Source organism: Cibotium barometz, chromosome 3, assembly GCF_041138505.1.
Source record: "Cibotium barometz isolate CiBa-2024 chromosome 3, ASM4113850v1, whole genome shotgun sequence".
NCBI lineage: Eukaryota > Viridiplantae > Streptophyta > Polypodiopsida > Cyatheales > Cibotiaceae > Cibotium > Cibotium barometz.
In genome coordinates this window covers 16,464,540-16,485,898 of record NC_141048.1, presented here as the reverse complement: position 1 = coordinate 16,485,898, position 21,359 = coordinate 16,464,540, and the positions used below count along the sequence as shown (strand labels likewise).

At 42.6% G+C, this 21,359-nt stretch overlaps 1 protein-coding gene across 1 annotated transcript in view; it reads left to right on the top strand.

Annotated features, from left to right (window-relative positions):
* The window catches only part of LOC147639766 (glycosyltransferase family protein 28), a 51,042-nt gene extending 34,145 nt beyond the window's left edge, over positions 1-16,897 (top strand). Inside the window, exons 3-4 of the mRNA XM_086773780.1 lie at positions 16,023-16,122; positions 16,221-16,897. Of these exons, the coding sequence (XP_086629906.1) occupies positions 16,023-16,122; positions 16,221-16,477 (357 nt within the window). The 3' untranslated portion in view covers positions 16,478-16,897. The remainder of the gene's footprint in view (positions 1-16,022; positions 16,123-16,220) is intronic.
* Positions 16,898-21,359: the final 4,462 nt, after the last annotated feature.

The window sequence follows — 21,359 nt, the reverse complement described above, 5'->3', positions numbered from 1 at the left end:
CCCCAGTATGGTACAGGATGGAGCTAGCTAGGTTGCATATCATGATTGTATACTCCATGCATATAGCTTTGCATTCTCCTAGTAATAGAGCTCCATCCCCTGCACACCCAGATTCAGCTTTTTTATTCAGTACTTTTTCATTTTGTTGGGATGACAGAGGATACCCCATACAGGTACTCCGATTTGTCTCATAGGCCGAGTTCGGTCTTTTGGAAGACGTTAATAAAATCTTTCTTTCTTTTCTTTCTTTCTTTCTCTCTCTCTCTCTCTCATTTCTGTGTGTGAGCTTCTCTACCCTGCACCTAACCCTAATGTGCAGGTTTGTGTGTGTGAGTGTGTGAGTCCAACACCCAACACTGTGGTGGAGATGGCGAGGACGATGCTAGAGCATCGTGATCTTCCTCGTCCACTTTGTGGAGAGGCTGTGGCTACAGCTGTCCATATCCTCAATCGATCTCCGACGACTTCAGTTCCAAAGATGACTCCATTTGAGGCTTATTTTGGTAGGAAACCAGATGTCTCCCATTTCCGTGTGTTTGGGAGTGATGCCTATGTTCACATTCCAAAGAAGCAGAGGGGGAAGCTTGACTCGAAGTCCAAGAAGCTTGTATTTGTGGGATATAACTCTCTTTCCAAAGGCTACAGGTTGTATGGCCCGGAGCGGAACGAGGTTGTTGTCAGCAGAGATGTTGTCTTCGATGAGCATGTTCCAGCTTCCATTGTTGATGAGCTGCCACTTCTTGGAGAACCAGATGAGTCTGAGGATTATTTCCAGTCTATTGTTCCAGTTAGACAGTCTCAGTCAGTTGTAGAGGTTAAGCCCGAGGTTGGAGATGAGCCCCAACAACAGCAGGAGGCTCCACGTTTTGTTCGAGTACCGAAGTGGTTGTTAGACACCCTTTGGGAGTTCGGTGTTACGGAGCTTCCCTCCGAGTGGACCACGAAGGATGGACCTTGAAGATCGCACAGAGTTCGTGACAAAAGTCATTCAGCAGAACTGTTACAGATAAACTATGCTTTGATGTCTCGTATTATTCGGGGCAAAGAGCCCACTTCCGTGAAGAAAGCTCTTTCTCAGGAGACTTGGAGGAAAGCTATGCAAGTTGAACTGGATGCCATAGAGAAGAATAAAACTTGGGAGTTGGTTCCGAGGCTGCCGTCAAAACGGTCAGTCATTGGTGTCAAGTGGGTCTTTAAGACCATGTATACGTCTGATGGGTCGGTGGACAAGCACAAAGCTAGACTTGTGGGTAAGGGCTATGCTCAGCGGCCTGGCATCGACTATGAGGATACCTTTGCACCGACAGCGAGGATGACCACTATTCTGACCGTTCTTACCCTTGCCTCTTCTCAGCGGTGGCACGTATATCAGATGGATGTAAAATCCGCGTTTCTTAATGGTGACTTGCAGGAGCAGGTGTATGTTGAGAAGCCTCTAGGCTTTGAGGTTCCTGGATCAAAGGGGATGGTTTACAGGTTGCGGAAGGCCTTGTATGGTCTTAAGCAGGATCCCAGGGCTTGGAAGCAAAAGATTGATTCCTTCTTTCTACGGATTGGATTTCAGAGATCAGTTGTAGATCCTAACTTGTATCTCTTTCGGGAACGCGGTTTGGTCACGTTGATTATCCTTTATGTGGATGATCTCATTCTTCTGGCGGTCATGTGGAGCACATAGCAGTGACGAAGGTTGCCTTGTCAAAGGAGTTTGAGATGGCCGACTTAGGCTTACTCCATTTCTTCTTGGGATTGGAGATTTAGCAGACCCAGAGGGGGTTCTTTGTTTCTCAACTGTGGTATGTTCATGAGTTGCTTGAGGCATTTGGAATGGAGATCGATGGACTTGAACACCAAGCTTACAGTGAATGATCCTTGTGAGCAGGTTGATGCCTCTCTGTGTCCTGAACACCAGATTGGACTTGAGCTTCCTGGTGGGGCTATTGAGCTCATTCATGTAGATGCCTTTGAAGACTCATCGGGACGCAAGATTGTGGATCTTGCGGTATCTGCAGGGTATGAAGGATCTTGGACTCTTCTATGACACTAGAGGGGGAACGACGGATGGAGTCAGACTCCAAGGTTGGAGTGACTCAGATTGGGGAGGATATCTCGACACGAGGAGATCTACATCCGGCTATGGATTTACCCTTAGCTTAGGAGCTATTTCATGGAGCAGCAAGAGGCAGCCAACTAATGCCCTGTCGTCTACAAAGACAGAGTACCGGGTTACTTGTGAGGTTGTGTGGTTGTGGAGGTTGCTTGGCGAGATTGGGTTTCCTCAGAAGGAACCCACGGTCATCCAGTGCGATAACCAGAGCTGTATAGCTATTGCTCGGAACCCGGTCTTCCATGCTCGGACTAAGCACATAGAGATACAATCACTTTGTTCGTGAGAAGATTTTGGCTGGTGACATCTTGCTTGTTTATTGTTCGACGAAGGACAATGCGGCGGACCTCTTCACAAAGTCTCTACCTCACGCTATGCTCCGGCAGCACTCCAGAGCTCACTGGGGTTGGTTCCACATCCAGGAGTGGAGAGGGGGTGTTAGCAGTCATCTCTTGTCTGCACCATAGTGCTCACAAAGGGCCTTTGTTGTGGGTGTGCCCGCCCAGAGTATTTTGTGAATTTTTTTCCATTTTTCCATGTATTTTTCCCATTTTTTTACTGGTCGTGGGGCTGATGTTTGCTGGCCAACTTGGGCTATACCTCGCCGATTGCTCTTTTGTTGGCCGACTGCATGATTGCAGTCGTGGGCATGTCCAGCAGCCTGTTGTCTGTCTTTTTCCTGTCCGACCAGCATAGGTGGGTGGTATAAATACCACCCATGGTCCCCCACAATGGGGAGTCTCAGGCTCAACAATATCCTGTAAGGTACTCATAAGAGCATAATCGCGCTATGACAGGAAGAAGTAAGCGGAGAAGATCTCCGAGGTCCGGTAGACAGAGCAGATGCCTGAGCATGCAACTTGCTATCAGAAAGGCCAGAATCCTATAATAATTTCTGGACCCACGGGGGTGGACCAGACCTCCTCTCAAATCTGAAAGAAGAAGAAGATACTACTGTTGAAATAGATGCATCTAGAACAGCAGTGGATGAAGAAGCAGCAGCCAAATGCGGAAGATTTAATGGAGAGGCTATAGAGAAGATGCAGGAGGCAATCCAGCTCTATGTAAGGGGCTGGATATAGTAGATACAGGGGCTAAAACAGAGGGCACAGTGGTGCTAAAGACACTGGAATCACTGCGGAAGAAGAAGCTCGCTGTGGTAGATGAGAAAACTCTCCAATATCGGCTATGTTATGTCGCCATAGCACAAGAGGGCAAGGAGCTCTAGTCACCACCCAGCCATAGAGGGGAGTGTGGATAACACCACACTCCCGGGCACTTATAGGGCGCTACTCACCCATAAGCCCGCCCAGCCGCCCAAGTGCTCCCACTTGGGCGCCCTCACCCCTAGACCCTAGATGCACTCGCCGTCTGCATGCCGGCGTTTGAGCTCCCATTTGTCGTTACAAGCTACATGACATTACCCTCTCCTTAAGAATAGTTTTCATCCGCGAAAACAAACTAGGGAAAGCTTTTGGTAAGCGTATTTAATTGTTCTAATGTTCAAGCCTCCTGTGACCCATCCTTCCGGTTAACAAGTCCCTACAATACACAGTATGCCTCGTGTTCCAATCTCTAAACCGATGAATCCTCTTTGGTTCAAATGGAAGTAATCATAACTATAAGTACACGACTAGAACTTCAAGGCAAACTACGTTGCCCGGGTGATACTGTTTTCACATGCCACTGACATGAAAAACTAAATGTACTTGAGAGCTCTCCGGCAACTCAAGTTTGTAGACTATGCTACTAGGCTACGCTACCAACATGCTGAATCTTCTCCCTATATAGCTCTACGACCATAGGAGATCTAGACGAGAATCCACGCATCAACCTGAAAGGAATAAATCTAGTCGGTGAATGTTTATCTCAATTGTATTGCTTTCTACTCATATATGCACAAGCATATGCTCTAGAACTTGGTTGACTTTTCAATCTGACCATCAAACTCCAGATGATTGGTCGTACTCATACTTAGAATAATATTTGTCACTATCTTGGACATTTCCCAGTATGAAAGGGGTCTGGTGGACTCCAAGAGGTCTAAATATTTGGAAAGTACAAGCTTTGGGAATGGGGATTATCTTGGAATACAAAGGATCACACTCCTAAAATTCAGGAGAGTTGCTATCTTTGGCCCGACTCCAATGGAAATTCCATTCGTGTCATTACGTCTGGAATTGAGCAAATGGGGGGACATGCCAAAGCACATTTGGCAAAAGGTTAACCAGTTGGGATATTTTTAAAGATAAAGATTATGGGAGAACCCATCTCTTAGATTGGGACATGTGGCAAGAAAGTGATCAAAGTGAGACAAGTGGCCTCACACTTGTCACTTCAGCTATTGTGTCGCTGTCCATCTGTCATTATAGTCTTCTCTTGCCATTTTAGCTCATGGGAGGCCCAAATCTATATATTGGAGCCCTCTCTCTTCATTAAGGGAGGCTCTCTTGCTGCACACTACCCTCTACCATCGTTACAGGCTACCCTAATGATGGCTTCTCTCTTTCTCTCTCTTGAAGGCTGCCATGAAGTATAACTGCTGTTGGCGACTGTTTAGAAGGCTTCCATCACAAAGAAATACTGAAGGCAAGGGTATTTACTATTCACTCATTTTATTATGATTTCCAGCCACTCTATTTGTTGTACCAGCCATTGTACCGACTGTACCAGACCTTGTACTTGCTGTTCCAGCACATATACATTTTGTACCAGCTGAGTGGAGGCTTGTACCTACTATTTCAGATTCTGTAGCTGCTGTACCAGCTCTATTGGTGCTGCCCTGACCTGTTTTGGTTGCCCATGGTGCTGCCCGACTTGTTTGCATGAAGACCTGTGGTTTTTGGGGAAGAATAAGTACCCACATGGAGGTATATGGATTATATTGTTGGCTTGGTATTTCTATAGCGTGTGTACTGGCTGAATTTTATGATTGCCTCATGTTGGGCTGTGTTATGGCATTTGTATATGGATAATCCGGCATCTCCTATGGGGAGAGTAAGGCCCTCAAATCTTGTATATGATATTTTTTCCTTGGGTAATAAAATACTCGGGGGGAGGGGGGGGGGGGTGCATTCCGGCCTCTATGCGGTGTCAGCTATGCACATCTCTCTTTTACAATTATGTGGATTAAGTGACATGTTTAAGGCTGTGGCCAATTTCAATGTTTAATTGCATTAATGGTGAAGTGTTTTGCGAAACCCCCTGCGCGCCGCCGCCCTCAAGTTACATTGGTATCAAGCGTTGGGCTATTTCACACTCTTGTGTGAAGACGATCCTGTTGGGGTATAAACACTAACTATTAGTGTAGTTAAATATGGTCAACCTATCCACTTATGGGAGCAACCATGCATCAAGGTATATGCAAAAGACAATCTGATTTATGGATTCTTAGAATCTATTTTGGAATCTTGGATTTGGCTTTATTGCCTGTATTCTCTTCTATATGGAATTGGCTATTTATGCTTGATTTATGGATCTTATTATCAAGCTCAAAGGCAACCGATATAGAAAATATCTTTTGGCTAGCACGGTGGGTTCATAACCGTCACGTCACACGACTGAACCTAGAAAAGAAAAGCTAAGTGTAGTTTGAGTTTGCAAAGTTGGTGCTTTGTTACCTATCATGAAGTACTTTCGATGTTCATTAACCCTTGTATGCTTGTACAAGGAGAATAGTGTGTTGTTTGCCTTGAGATGGTTTTAGGGAAACATTGCTTATGGCTCCCTTTATTGGGATGGATTATGTTTTTGGCTTCCTTTATTTGGGATGCATTGCACTTATGGGACTCGTGGTCATCTCAGGGATTGAGGATTTCTATTGGCGGCCCGAATGTTTATGGAGTACCCTTTTCTAGGATTGCCGCCCAACTACCATCCGATCTCCGCCGTTGCCGCCGCCGCCACCCATCTTTGAGATTCGGGATTTGGATTTAGACTTGGAGCTTGGACTTGGAACTTGGACTTGGGATTTGAACTTGGAGCTTGGACTTGGAACTTGGACTTGGGATTTGAACTTGGAGCTTGGACTTGGAACTTGGACTTGGGATTTGGACTTGGAACTTAGACTTGGGATTTGGATTTTGGATCTAGTACTAGCTCGGTGAGAGATACTTGTGGGTCATCCCCGTGGTGTGCTCGGCATCAAAGACCTCGTGCCTCAACATCGTCTCCTTGGGTTTCTACATTGACATATTTGTTTGATTTTGTATTCATTGGTTGTATTGATCCTGGCTATCATGCGCGTGGATTGTTCTTGAATAAATTCCTGAAAGGGGGCGAGGCTTGTTCCCCGCTCAATGTGGTGTACAGTGCAAGATCCCTCTCTCTCTCCCCTCTCTCTCTATATCTTTATCTCTTGGACATGTGGTTGAATCTGTCACGGCATGCCCTGCTGGGCTTACAGTGGTATCAAAGCAGGATTTCTCTTGAAGAAACTTTCTTGGGGTGACAGAGCCATGTCGAGAGCAGAGGGAGACCAAGGGTCTCATGAAGGGAATAAATATGAGGTCGATATTGAATTTCTAGATGGGAACCAAGGCTGTCGATCTATTCCTCATGAAATTGCGGCCATGACATCAGCAGAGTACCAAGATTTTCAACAGTTTAGACAGTTTCTCCAAGATGAAGAATTCCTTGCTTGGAGAGCCAAGAAGAAACAATACCAAAGAAAGGCTTGAATGTTTGAATATTTCATCAAGAACTGAACCACTGAAGCTGAAGGGTTGAAGCTGCCAAAGCTCATCTTCGAGCCAAAGGAGTCACCATTTCGGAAGGATCAGGAGCCACCAGGTTTGCTCTTCATGGAGGGAACAAGGAGGCTACCCCTAGGCCCGTTCTCTTGAATGCAGCTTCTTCGAGACAAGTAAAGGAAAGGAAGGCAAAGGAGCCTTCATCAACCGGCAAGATGGACTTCAAACCGGGAGACAAGAGCATCAAGTTTGATGCTTTGCATGGAAAGGGGGATACACAAAAAGCATTATCTTTTGTTAAGCCGCTTGATGCCGCTTTTGGAGGAGATGACTACTCCGAAAAGTCAAAACTTTGCATGGTTCGCATGCACTTGAAAGATGCCGCCTAGAATTGGTGGCTAAAAGTAGTACAAGAAGGGATCGAGCCAAAGACAGACCAATTTCAAGACCATGTTCAACAAGAAGTTTCTACCCGCAAATTTTGAGGCAGATGTGCAGAATGAATGGGATGAGGTAAAACAGTAAGTGGGTGAGAATGTGGCATCTTACCTTAACAAGTTTTCAGCAGTTTCTTTGATGTTTACTTTATATAATTCCATTCCACCACTAGTGGAGATACGTAAGTTTGTAAATGGATTGCAACCTAAGCTTATGCAAGCAGTTTATATGGCTGGACTGAAAACGTTGGAAGAAGCCCAAGACAAGGCTTTACAAGCCGAGGCCTTGTACATGCCTTGGATAGACGGCAAGACAAAGAACGACAACGAGGATCCATAAGGAAGAAGTTTAAAGACCGATCCCCATCAACAGCCGAGTCTCAAGAGGAGGAGGATGGGAGTGGGGACAAACCCCCACTCTTTCGAAGAAGATTGGTCCTCGAGTAACGTGAAGAATATGTCAAAGAAGGGAAGTGTTTTCAATGTGGAAAGAAGGGACACTTGGCTGCAAATTGTCCTAACAAGCCAAAGCAAGAAAGAAGCTAGACAAATCGAAAGATTTTCAGATTGACATTCTGCCAGGAAGTTTGTCAAGAGGAGATTGCATTGGAGCAGTCTTGTACCATGAGAGCCATGTTGTGGCCTATGAAAGTCTTAGATGAGGATTTCTAGGATTGTGTTGGAATAGATTTTAGAATAGAAATTTTGTGACTTTTCTTGCCATCAAGAAAGATTCTTTTATGAAGTGAACCCGTTTATGTGAAACAAAGGATTTGAGGCCAAAGGTGAACAAAGAAAAGCCATGCTCCACCTTACGTAGGGCAAAGAAGCATGGAGCCAGATAGCTTAGCACGGTTTTCGATGAAACCAGATAGGACAATCCATAAAGAGGAGGATCATTACTTGTGCACTACAGACTGATGTATGTTTGAATTTCTTTGACTTTGTGTGCTGTGATGTGTGGACACTGCTTGGATTTATGGCATGTGATAGTCCATTGGACTCTTAGACTACCTGGCCAATACTTGGAATACCCATTAGACGCGAATGATGCATACTTGTTTGTTGACTAGCTTGTATCTAGTTTTTGCAGAAGGTAAGTATGCATTCATTATATCTAACACATGTGACAGGCTCTGAAGAAGTATCATCAAGAACAAAGACATTGGTTAAAGATAAGGTATAGAGATGTTGTCAGATGAGCAGATGACACCACAGATATGGAAAAAGACCAGATGCACAAGCTCACGCGATAGGGCTTGTATTGGAAAATATTTGAAACATTTGGTTGCACTTGATGTACTTGGGACACATGGATATACATGGAACGTATGGATGTGCTTGGAACACTTGCAATCCGCAGTTGAGGACAACTGTGATATAAGAGGGAGGGATGTAACAATTTGGTCCTCCTAACTCTTTTTCACATAATGAAACTTATGCTCGAACACATGGACAAATTGATGAAAGCATGGAAACAGGGTTCATGAAGTTGGCACAAGAAAAAGCACCAGTTTTGGTCAAAAGCAGGGAAAAGCAAAAAAGTCAAACTGAGTTGACCGCGAGCCAAGGGCACCATTGGAAAGATGAGACTGAGTTGAACCAAAAAGCTGAAGGCCGCTTTTCCATAAAGCAGCTCCAAGGCCAAAAAGCAAGGCCCTAAAGCTAGAAAAGCATAAATCAAGAACTTTGGCAAAAGATGAGAAATATTTTATTATTACTAAAATATTAAAGCAAAAAGAGAAAAGCAAAGCATAAAGCCTTGCTTTTGGCAAAAAGCAAGACTCTCCCGAAGTATAAAAGAAGCTAGAGCCCTCTTGTTTCGAACATCAAGCTTGTGGAGAGAAAGGAGACCCTCATCTTCATCCACTTGTCGCCACCGCTTAGCTCAGGCGGGTCGCTGCCCAGTCGTCGCCGCCACCTATCTTTGAGATTCAGGATTTGGATTTAGACTTGGAGCTTGGACTTGGAACTTGGACTTGGGATTTGGACTTGGAGCTTGGACTTGGGACTTGGACTTGGAACTTGGACTTGGGATTTGGACTTAGAACTTGGAACTTGGACTTGGGATTTGGACCTGGAGCTTGGACTTGGGATTTGGACTTGGAGCTTGGACTTGGAATTTGGACTTGGATTTGGATTTGGACTTAGATTTGGATTTTGGATTTGGTACTGGCCCAGTGAGAGATACTTGTGGGTCATCCCTATGGTGTGCTCGGCATCAAAGATCTCGTGCCTCGACATCAACTCCTTGGGTTTCTACACCGACATATTTATTTGATTTTGTATTCGTTGGTTGTATTGATCTTGAACCACTGTAGTGATAGGATCCATTTAGGAATTTGTTTATGTTTTTTCCCAGGTACTAGGGAAAAGAGTTCCCAGGCCCCCTAGCCGGTGCTTCAAAAGCAAACGTCAAGATAGTCATACCACGTACACACCCAATATGAAATTGCATGTTTCACAGATTCAGCTGTCTTTAAAACAATCTTTTAATGAAACCATAGTATCACTGATCATAATCCTCCAAAATATCTAGTTTGAATTCTAATTTCCAATCATTCCTTCATCGGTGTACCTATGGCATCATTTTGGCAACCAAAATGCTCACCACCTGTTCACTCAAGGGCCTTTTCAATAGTTCCTAGTTCATAGTACCTGGAAATATAATCACAAAAGAAAATTCCAGATGGACTCTCCCTTTGAAGATGAGGAAGATCAACCAACATATCCATATGAAAGAGTCATGGACCCATCAACGTGCCCATGGATTGTTCCTGAAAGGGAGCGGGGCCTATTTCCCGCTCAGTGTGGTGTACCTTGCCGGATCCCTATTCCATTCTCTCTCTCCCCTCTCTCTATATATCTCTATCTCTTGTACACATGGTTGATGTCAAAGTCACGCAACAGTAGCACGCACACCACCTCTCTCCCCTCTGTATATATCTTTATCTCTTGTACACATGGTTGATGTCAAAGTCACGCAACAGTAGCATGCACACCACCCTAGGGCACTGAGCAACGTCAGTGGCTGGGCTCCCATCTTCTAGCCGTTGCTCCCCCCCAAAAACCCGACCAGAGGAGATATCTATGACAAGGTGCCACCACACCTTGTATATGGCTCTTCGACTTCCCATGCTCTTACATATGGGATAATCCACCACAACTTCTAGTCATCCGATAACCCGAGAGTAGCTACGAGAATTGCCACCTTCAACACCCTCCTTCAATTCGAGTACCTCGATCAAACAGAGGTTAGGACCGCCCTACACAGGCCGAGCTCTGCCATGTCAAAGTCATGGAGCAACAGCGCACACGCCACCCTAGGGCACTAAGCAACGTCAATGGCTGTGCTCCCATCTCCTAGCCGTTGCTCCCCTCCAAAAACCCGGCCGGAGGAGATATCTACACACCCTATATATGGCTCTTCGACTTCCCATGCTCTTGCATATGGGATAATCAGCCACAACTTCTAGTCATGCGATAACCCGAGAGTAGCTACGAGAATTGACAGCTTCGATAGTTGAACCTGTCACGGCATGCCTTGCTAGGCTTACAGTTTACTCGAGCATTGTACAACATTCTCCAAAGAATAATATAAACTCCTGCTTGCAGAGGGGGGGGAGGGGGAGGGGGGGCTTCAGTGGGTATTTGGGACCCAATAAGGTGTCGTCTACTTCACTCTCTCGTTCTCTTCTCTCTCTATTCTTTGAATTGGATGCTAAAGATTCTCACCACATAAAGGTATAAAGAAGGCCTTGTTGTGTGTTACCACAATCAACCTCAGTGCATGTAACACTGCGAGTGATTGTTTTAGCTTATCACTTGAGCCCACCTCTCATCCAAGGTGTGTGGTCAAAGTACCAACACGGAGTGCAAGTGGTAGAGCGGACATGACGCCTGGATGGGGTAGGGAACTTATGTCTACACCAAGGGTCATGTGCATTGTGGACTGACACCTTGTTGGCAGGGGACTATGTCTTGCCAAGTGTCACTAGACTGGAATCTGGTATACTGGGCATTTGATGTCTATGCTTAGATCCAGTGAACGTTCTACATCAGCGTGCACAATCAATCGGTCTTCTATTTCGCGGCCTCGTGTTTGCATGTGCAAGCATGGAAGCCCGTGGAGAGTAGCATACGTTTGACGTGACACTGGGGATTGGGGAACGAGAGATTGCTCCTTCGAGTTGGTAGATACAATACCAATACTTAATTGTTTGGATTCGACTTGGAGCATGGACAAAGAGATATGATTTGTATTATCGGGTTGGTTTTTATCTTGCCTGTTTATTTTGGGACATGATTATGATATCTGGACTTATGGGACTGTTTTTTCTCGCTCATTTATTTGGGACATGATTTTCATATTGGTATTATGGAGACCTATTTAGTCTCGCCCATCTATTTGGGACATGGATTCTTTCCGTTAATTGGATTTTTGAGACTATCTTGTCTCACCCACTTGATGGGACATGCTTATATCTTGGATATATGGCTTGAAACTGAAACTTGCGGACAACTTTTAAGAAGCTGGGGACGGTAGCCGTCCCGAGTGGTGGTGGTGCAAGCTCTGGTGACAAGGGTGCTGCAATACCTGAGTGAGAGAGAGAAGAGCAGAGAGGGCTACCGTCGAGCAGTGGTGGTGCAAGCTCTAGTGACAAGGGTGCTGTAATACTTGAGAGATGGTGAGGAGCAGAGAGGGCTGCCGTCCCGAGTGGTGTCCATGGTGATGATAAGCAGAGAGGGTTGCTGCCCGATGATGTGAGATGGTGAGGAGAGAGGGTTGCTATCCCGAGGTAAATTGTAGAAGAAAAACAATGTACTGTAGCATAGTAGCAGAGAGTGGGCTGTTGTCCCAAGATATGTACTGATGATAAAACGTTGAGGTGCTGTACTGTAGCAGAGAGTGGGCTGCTGTCCCAAAGAGTGAACTGAAGATAAAACGCTGATGTGCTGAACCATAGCACAGAGGGCTGCTGTCCCATGAGCTGATGTAAAACAATGGTATGCTCTATGTAGCAGAGAGGGCTGCTGTCCCATGAACTGATATGAAACGCTGATGTGCTCTATGTAGTAGAGAAGGCTGCTGTCCCATGAACTGATATGAAGCGCTGATGTGTTGGAGGTGATAGGCGAGGATGATGAATCAGATGCAGTGTAGGCGCCGGCAGCAGTAGCAGCAGCAGCAGATAAACTCATGGTAACGTACAGTGAGACCGATTCTTAACCATGGCTATGCAAGGTGGTTCCAAACGTAGTGAGCGATACGTTTAGTACATTTGGAAAACGTGCTGAAAAGATTCCAAACGTAGTGAACATTGCCCTCGATCTATATATATATATATACAAAATTTATAGTTTACTTATAAAATTTTGAAATATGAAGTTTGAAGATTCATCAATGAAAATTAAAGCACTTCCTAATACTATACAACCTTTAGTTTCAATTTTGCGGGAGAGAGAGAGAGAGAGAGAGAGAGAGAGAGACTTGAACGTTGCATAGAGACGCCCGTAGGAGAAGACTTGAGCACCGCACAAAGACGCCGTAGAGAGGCTGCCACACGCATGTAAGGAGCGAAAAAAAAACGACATTGACTTGCGTCCGTTTTTTTAACCTATAAAATCAAAGTGCACGTTCACTACGTTTCCAAACGTTTGGAACGTTTGGATCCAAACGTAGTTTGGATGCAACTATGTGGCTATCCAAGTCCAAAAACTGACAAAAGCATCAGACTTCCAAGCCAAAAACATACCCACACTTTCCAAGTAAAATCATCCACCAAAAGCATGAAGTACTTAGCCCCTCCAAGGGACTCAACCTCCATAGGTCTAGCCAAGTCTGCATGTATAAGCTCGAGCTTTCGTGTAGCCTCCTCTAGAAAAGCATCTCCATGATGTACATTGAGGTGCATTACCATTATGTTAGAGGGAAAGGCTCCATGCAAGAGAGATCAGCTTGATGTATGTCTCTACACACGACAATGCCGCAAATTTATTCATGAAGGCCCTTTCTCGTGAAAAGCTCGAAGCTTTCCGCAAAGCTTTAAGCTTGTTGCCTTTCTGGGATCGATCAACCATACTCTTGTACATGTTCGCATGATCACTCCAAGGGGCTTTGTAGACATTATATGTTAAGGCAAAGGTGTGTGAACACTCTAGGACTAGACAGTGCACTTTTTTCCTCTTTACGAGATTTTTTTCTCCATGCATAGAAACACCCTCTTATACACTTATGAGGGTGTACTTTATCCTTTGTACTTGGCACCACTCATTCTACTCAATCAACATAGAGTATTGTGCATAATGGAGTTCATAGTTATATAGTCTTGTGGATTGACTACCATGAGTATATAACATGCACGTTCCTAAAAGGTGAATTTGGGCATGTTCCTGGATTCATCTAGGTATATAATTCAACTGTATTAGCGGACATGCATATTTCACATCGTGAATTTTTCGTCCGAGTTGCGGCTAGTTGATATTGTGCTTATTCTTTCTATCTTTGGCGGTGCATTTGCCCTATCAACTACTTATTTGCTGTACTAATTCTTTCTATTTCCTACATTCCTTAGTGCTAGGCTTCATTATGGGTGAGTCTGCCGTGCATCTCCGGAGGTTTGACAGAAACTCAGTACGAAGGCCTTTGTGTGAATATATGCTATTATGTGTGCGTGCGTGCGTGTGTGTGTGTGGAGTGCATGTGTGAGAGCATATCTTGATGCAGAGTTCTATACCCACTGTTCGGCACTGATGACGTTAGTGGGGATGTCGTAGTATCTAGTCCATACTATGCATAATGGAGGTGATAGTTGTATAGTCTTGTGGGTTGACTACCATGAGTATATAACATGCACGTTCCTAAAAGGTGAATTTGGGCATGTTCTTGGATTCATCTAGGTATATAATTGAGCCGTATTAGCGGACATGCAGATTTCACATTGTGATTTTTTCGTCCGAGTTGGGGCCAGTTGATATTGTGCATATTCTTTCTTTCTTTAGCGGTGCATTTGCTCTATCAACTACTTATTTGCTGTACTAATTCTTTCTATTTACCACTTCCCTTAATGCTAGGCTTCATTGTGTTCGAGTCTACCCTGCATCTCCGGAGGTTTGACAGAAACTCAATACGAAGGTGTTTGTGTGAATATATTCTCGTGTGTGTGTGCAGTGTGTGTGTGTGTGTGTGTGTGTGTGTGTGTGTGTGTGTGTGTGTGGAGTACGTGTGTGAGAGCATATCTTGATACAGAGTTCTGCACCCACTATTGGGCACTGATGACGTTAGTGGGGATGTCGTAGTATCTAGTCCATACTATGCATAATGGAGTTGATAGTTATATAGTCTTGTGGGTTGACTACCATGAGTATATAACATGCACGTTTCTAAAAGGTGAATTTCACGTTGTGAATTTTTCATCTGAGTTGCGGCCGGTTGATATTGTGCTTAATCTTTCTATCTTTGGCGGTGCATTTGTCCTATCAACTACTTATTTGCTGTACTAATTCTTTCTATTTGCTACTTCCCTTGGTGGTAGGCTTCATTATGGCTGAGTCTGCCTTGCATCTCCGGAGGTTTAACAAAAACTCGATACGAAGGCCTTTGTGTGAATATATGCTCTTATGTGTGTGTGTGTGTGTGTGTGTGGAGTGCGTGTGTGAGAGCATATCTTGATACAGAGTTCTACACCCACTATGGGGCACTGATGACGTTAGTGGGGATGTCGTATTATCTAGTCCATACTATGCATAATGGAGTTGCTTAATGATAGTTATATAGTCATGTGGGTTGACTACCATGAGTATATAACATGCACTAATGACGTTAGTGGGGATGTCGTATTATCTAGTCCATACTATGCATAATGGAGTTGATCAATGATAGTTATATAGTCTTGTGGGTTGACTACCATGAGTATATAACATGCACGTTCCTAAAAGGTGAATTTGGGCATGTTCCTAGATTCATCTAGCTATATAATTCAGCCGTGCTAGCGGACATGCAAATTTCACATTGTGAATTTTTCGTCAGAGTTGCGGCAAGTTAATATTGTGCTTATTCTTTATGTCTTTGGCGGTGCATTTACCCTATCAACTATGGTTTGAAAAGGGGAACTGAATTGGTAGAATGTTCCATTAGATGTAAACGTGCCTAAAGTGAAGGTTGTAATGTTTGCACATGGTACAAGTGTGTATTTGCCCTATGTTTTGTGATTCTTTGTTGTTATACCTTAGGCTAGTCTCTATCATGGCTGAGTATGCCCGTCACCTCCGGAGAGTTTTTTGAAGTTTTGCTTAATGTTTGGTTCTAGCTCTTAAGTGCTTTAGGTCTAGAGTTTTAAGTTCTCTGTTTCGCTATTTCATGTTGTTGTTTAGTATCTCAGCTCAAGATTTAAGTTCTTATTAAGAAGAAGTGTGTGTCTGCTTTTGTGTGTGTTTTCTTTGGAAAAAAAAAAGTTTCTTTCATTCATGTAATTGTTTTGTTTTGTTTTCTTGTTTTCTTATTTCTTGTTTTTTTGTTTTTTGTTTTTTATTTTTTTGGTTTGGGTATGTTTTGGTTTTTTTTTTTTTGTTTTCTTTGCTTTTTTTTGTTTTTGCTTTTTGTTTTTTTTAAGGGATAAAAAATTTGTATGGGTTGTGCTTTTACATATGGATCAGATGGTTATTATTGAAGCCAAAAAGCATTCAAAATGTGCTGCAGAAAACATACCTGTTTTGTGTGAAGCGTGGCACACTTTTTTAGAACATGCATCAAATTAGCTTCTCGTTCACATATTTATGCATCTCTTGTAGTCTTCTGAGGATGAGGCAGATCTAAAAGTGGACTTTTTCACATTTGCACCCAACCTTCGAGATCACATGAATTCAGCTGCTTTGGTCATCAGCCATGCAGGTAAATATGATTGTCCTTGAACTTTTTTAAAGGATCATGCAACCGTTTGACAAGAAACCTGCTTTCAATCTCTTACATTGCTGAAAAACATGGAGCAGGTTCTGGGAGTATCTTTGAGACGTTGAGGATGGGCAAACCACTTCTTGTTGTAGTTAATGAAGCCTTAATGGATAATCATCAGGCTGAACTTGCAGAAGAGTTAGCTGCTCAGAAGTACTTGTTCTATGCATCTCCAGGGACTCTAGTGGAGACAATAAGAAATATGGATCTGGCATCACTTGTCCCTTACGAGGCATCTAATCCCTCAGCAGTTGTGAAATCTTTGAACTCCTTTTTGGGGTTCCATGATGATTAGTGTCGCTGGGGCTAGTCGATTACAGAATTTTCTTGCAGCGAACAATCCTCGTGGAGTGTGCATGGCTGACTACTGCATGGTTGCACTCATAGGCCCAAGCATGCATGCATATGGACCGAACCAGGTGCCTACCCATGCCTACATGGGCAGGACTTGTTCTTGGTCTCATTCTTTACCATCTCAGGCTTGGCCTACTAGACTGGTGCGAGCTAGAGACTACAGGCAATATGGGCAGATCTGTCCACTTTACATGCATATTCAAGGTTGTCAAAGCTCTCGATTCAGAGGTCTCTATACAGATAATTTAATTGTCTTTTTCGTAAACGTTATATTCTTGTAAGTGGTTAACTCATGCTCATCCTAGTCAAGCTTCTTGGTGATTGATTCTTTGCTTTGCTAAAGAAATTCATCACTTTGATAGACTTTTTTAATGGTAAGTAGAATCGTATGCCCTGATTTTCTGTTTTAAAAAAAATTAATTTACAGTCGAGAAAGAGTCTATTAAGTTGCCCTAGTGCAGATTATCAAATAGGTAATCATGATGACCCAGGAGGGTAACTTGCAGCTCTGGTTTATCCTTTCACTGAGTCCTTGTAAGTGCAATACCAATTGCCATCAGGTGCACTGGATGGGTTACAACTCCTGCTCCTCTTACTCCTGCACGTGGTAGCGAGACTCATTCAAGATACTCACACCATTCTGCTTGTGGCATTTGGAATGCCACTTGTAGGGACACCATTTAAATGAATGGGGCGAGGATTGTTGTCACAGAAAGCTGTCTTAATGATTCCTACCCTACTAACCACAACCTCTGTATTCATCATTGCTTTTGTCACAGCTCCTTCGTAATGAGAAAGCTGAGTTCTTGTCAAGCTCGTCTCAAGATTGTACTCTATCTGTGTGCAACATTGCTGCCAATTGTTTAGTAGAAGCATTGAAACATTCAAGAAAAATTGAGGGGGGCAAATTGGAACCTACTTCAATAGTGATCGCTGAAACATTTGAGGAAAGGTGCCCTACCTTTAGTTCACCTTCCTGAGGGGTAGTTTTAGAGGCCTTTGAAAAATGTCTTCATTGATGAATCCAGGGCACATTTGATTCTCCCTCTCTCTCTCTCTGGGCAGCTTTTCATGTTCTATTGATATCCAGTTTAGTCTCTTTTTGGTCTCATAGACCTTTCAGGTCTTTTGTACACATTATTATAATCTCTCTCTCTCTCTCCATGTCCACTATGGCGAACACACATTTGCAAAGTCTATGGTTGGACAATGCCACCTTTATGTTCACACTAGTGCCTTTAAAAATCCGCATCCTCTAGCTCACGAAGTGCTCTCTCTACGCTGACTTTTTTTAAAGGCATGGGTCAGCTGCCCATGTAAGTCTCTCAACGCTCATCCTCCAAGCCCTTTCCCACGAAGCAGTCCCCTACATGATGTGCCATCTGTTCAAGCATTCAAGAAATAGAAACTACTCATTGCTTTAAAAGCCACTCTCTAATAATGGCAGTATTGTTGACTTCAAGACATGGTTGCAAGCACCAATCTTGAGCAATTGAATCCAACGTAGCATTGATGTGATTACAATGTGGACTCTTACAAATGTAGGTTGTTTGTGCAAACAGTAGGGAGAAAATGATTGTCTCCATAGAGCTTTGACAGCTTAAAGGTGTAGTCGACTAACATCTTGCAGAGAGAACAATGGGTGAAAAGAAGATCAGAGGACATGGAAAGAGGTATGCATTCTTTGGGGTGGAAGGCAAGGGGAGAAAGACGAGGGAGAGCTTGCTTTTGGCTCCTTGCATATTGATGTTGCCTTGATGATTTTGAAAAAAATAAAAACTTGATCTTACTCTGAAAAAGAACACGTTTTTAAATAATGGATGCTAGTGAGATCAATTGAATTCATGCATATGAAAATACCCTGTGTTAGTTTATTTTTAATTGAAGGCTTCAAATCTAGTTATCCTTGTGCCGTTTGTGTAGATCAAATACCCTTGTGTCATGTTATATTAATAATGCTTAAATGAAGGCTTCCAATTCAATTATATCAACTAGTGCCATTTTTTTTTTGTGGAACATTTGATGCACCGCTTATCATCAACATTTTGCAATTATGACACAAAAATAGGATTTCTAGGGTTCCCACCAAAAAAAGAAGAAGAAGAGAGGAGGCACAATAAGAAGAGGGATGAAGAGATAATAAAGTGAGGAGGTAGTCGAACCCCTGACACCGTGGTTTGGATAGGCCTCGCCTCCATTGGATCCGTTTTAGGAACATTTTTTGTGAAATAAGAGTTTTGCTTGCATCCATTGGTGGCTCCACATTGTACTTTATATATATATATATTTATTAAGGATTTATTTACTTTTTATATATATTTATTAAGGATTTATTTACTTTTGGTGATTGGTTTGAAAAGTTTTAATTTAATCTTCCAAAGTTTTTTCATGGTACCATATATTCATGAAGTAACTATATCATGGAAGAAGATGCAACAAACTAGCTACCTAAATAAAATAGCCATACAAAAGAAAAATAGTTATATGGTAGCCCTATAGTGGATGAAGCATATGGTGTAATAAAAATTGCATAGCTCAAGTACAAGTCCTCTAATTGGCAAAAAATGGGAGCCTATAGCCTTTACATCTGTTAACTCTTCATTCACTTCGCATATGGTGGAGTGCTCCTATTCCTCTTCAGGATTTCTTAGATTAGGGGATGTCGAGTAGAGAGAGAGAGAGAGAGAGAGAGAGAGTGTTCAATATCTTTTACAATCTAAGGTACATTGGAAATTTTCATTTGTAATGATAGAAAAGCATGGGAAATTTGTAATCTTTTGGTCTCAAATTAAAGATGGAATGTGTAGATTAGTTTAGACACTAATTTCTTCAAATTTGATAAGTAACACTATTATGGGTTGAGCAAGTTAGCTATGTGGAAAACTTTCGCCCGACCTCATGAAAAATGTCTACATGTAGTCATGCTTTTTTCCCAAGGAAAAATAGAAAATAAGCTAACGAGCAAAGAATAATCTCTAAACATTAAGATTGATTGTATTATCAAAATCTCACTTAAATTGAGTAAGAGAGCACACCATTTTATAGCCCTAGAGAGCATTAATGCATGGCCTCTCGCCTCCATGTGTTACACCTACCATGTCACCAATACTATCCATTCATTGGCCTCCATGTGTTACACCTAGCATAGCACTAGTACTATCCATGCGAGTAAGACCTATGTGACTAGATGACATCACTTCAATTACCACGAAATAGGGACTGTACCATTTTTTACATTCTCTCACATTCACCAAAGTCTCATCAACCTTCAAAAAAGTACAACATATAAATACATTTTATTAGTAACATTTCAAGAGAATAACATTCTTTTTGTCACTCACATAATGGAACATAAGTCTTCCAAAATTATAACACCTTCTCCATATAAATACATTTCAAGAGAATAACATGCCTTTCGTCATTCACATAATGGAAATGTAGGTCTCCATTTTTCAACACCATCTCCATATAAATGCCCTAAAATTTCTCTTTCCTCCATCAAGTCTTTTGGTAATCTCCACTTTTCTAAGGAAATATCCATCCTCCATCACATTCTTTTATACAACATCCAAATTCCCACCTCAATAACACGTTTGTGAAGGAAGGCACCATCTTTTGTAGTTACTTCATTGTCAAAGGAAGCATTGTTCTTCTTATCTCTTATTTAAGCTATTCACAGTAATTTGTGTTAAATCTTGATTGTGTGAACGTGAAGTGTGTTATATCACACCTTAACTTTTCTTAAAGGTAATTGTGTGAATGCAACCATAACTTGTGTTCTCCTAAAGGTTGATTGAGTGCCATGGCAAGTATGGTACGATTGTCTTGAAAAGAAAAATCACAAAAATATGGATATTTATGGGATCTTTGAAAGGTAATTTTCTTCTCCTTAAGATATAAACTTGTAAGGTGGAACAAATCCTAATAGTCTCCATTGTTGGAGTGGAGACAAAGGAACCAATCCACATAGATGTTGTGTAAGCAAAGATAGAGAGAAGCACACTCATAGTAGATTGAGGAGAATGAGTGAAGTACAAGTAAAGCGACATGATACGGTCACTTACACTATCACTCATAAGTGCATATACACAAGCTCAAGGGGGAAAAACTCATAAGGAGGGAAAAAGTGCATAAGCCCATTGTTAGCCTATGTCCACACATCACTACCATATAGATGGCTACACATCTCTCTTATAGTGATGATGTGAACATAAACAGGGAACCTATGAGCTGATCATCCCTAAATGGTAATAAGCCTAAAGATTTGTTAAAAGCTTCAAACTTCTCTCATGAGAGCCTTCGTGAACATATCTGCCACATTGTCGTATGTAGAGACACAAGCTAGGTTAATCTCTCTTGCAAAATGAGCCTCTTCTTGACATAATGATCATTCACCTCAATGTGCTTTGTGCGAGCATGGTTCCTCACAACAGTTTGATAGCCTCTCAAAGCATATGAATTACATGAAGAGTCTTATGGCTCAACTTGCATCTATAGGTACACTAGTAGATGAAGAATATACCGTAACCGTACTTCTTAAAAGTATGCCTAGTGAGGACTACTCACACTTGTGTCCACTTTGAAGAACTTGTAGATAGTGTGAAGACAACACTACTTAAAGAGTACAAGAGATTGCAAAAGAAGTAAAGCTCAATCCATAATCATGACGAGGCATTCTACATAAAGAAAAAGTTCTTTAGTAAGACAAAGGTTTCTCCAGCAAGAACTCCAAGAAGAGCTTCATCGACATAAACAGCAAGACTTATGGGCTCTCTGGAAAGAATAATCACACAAAAAAGAACTGCTTCCTAAAGAACAAGGTT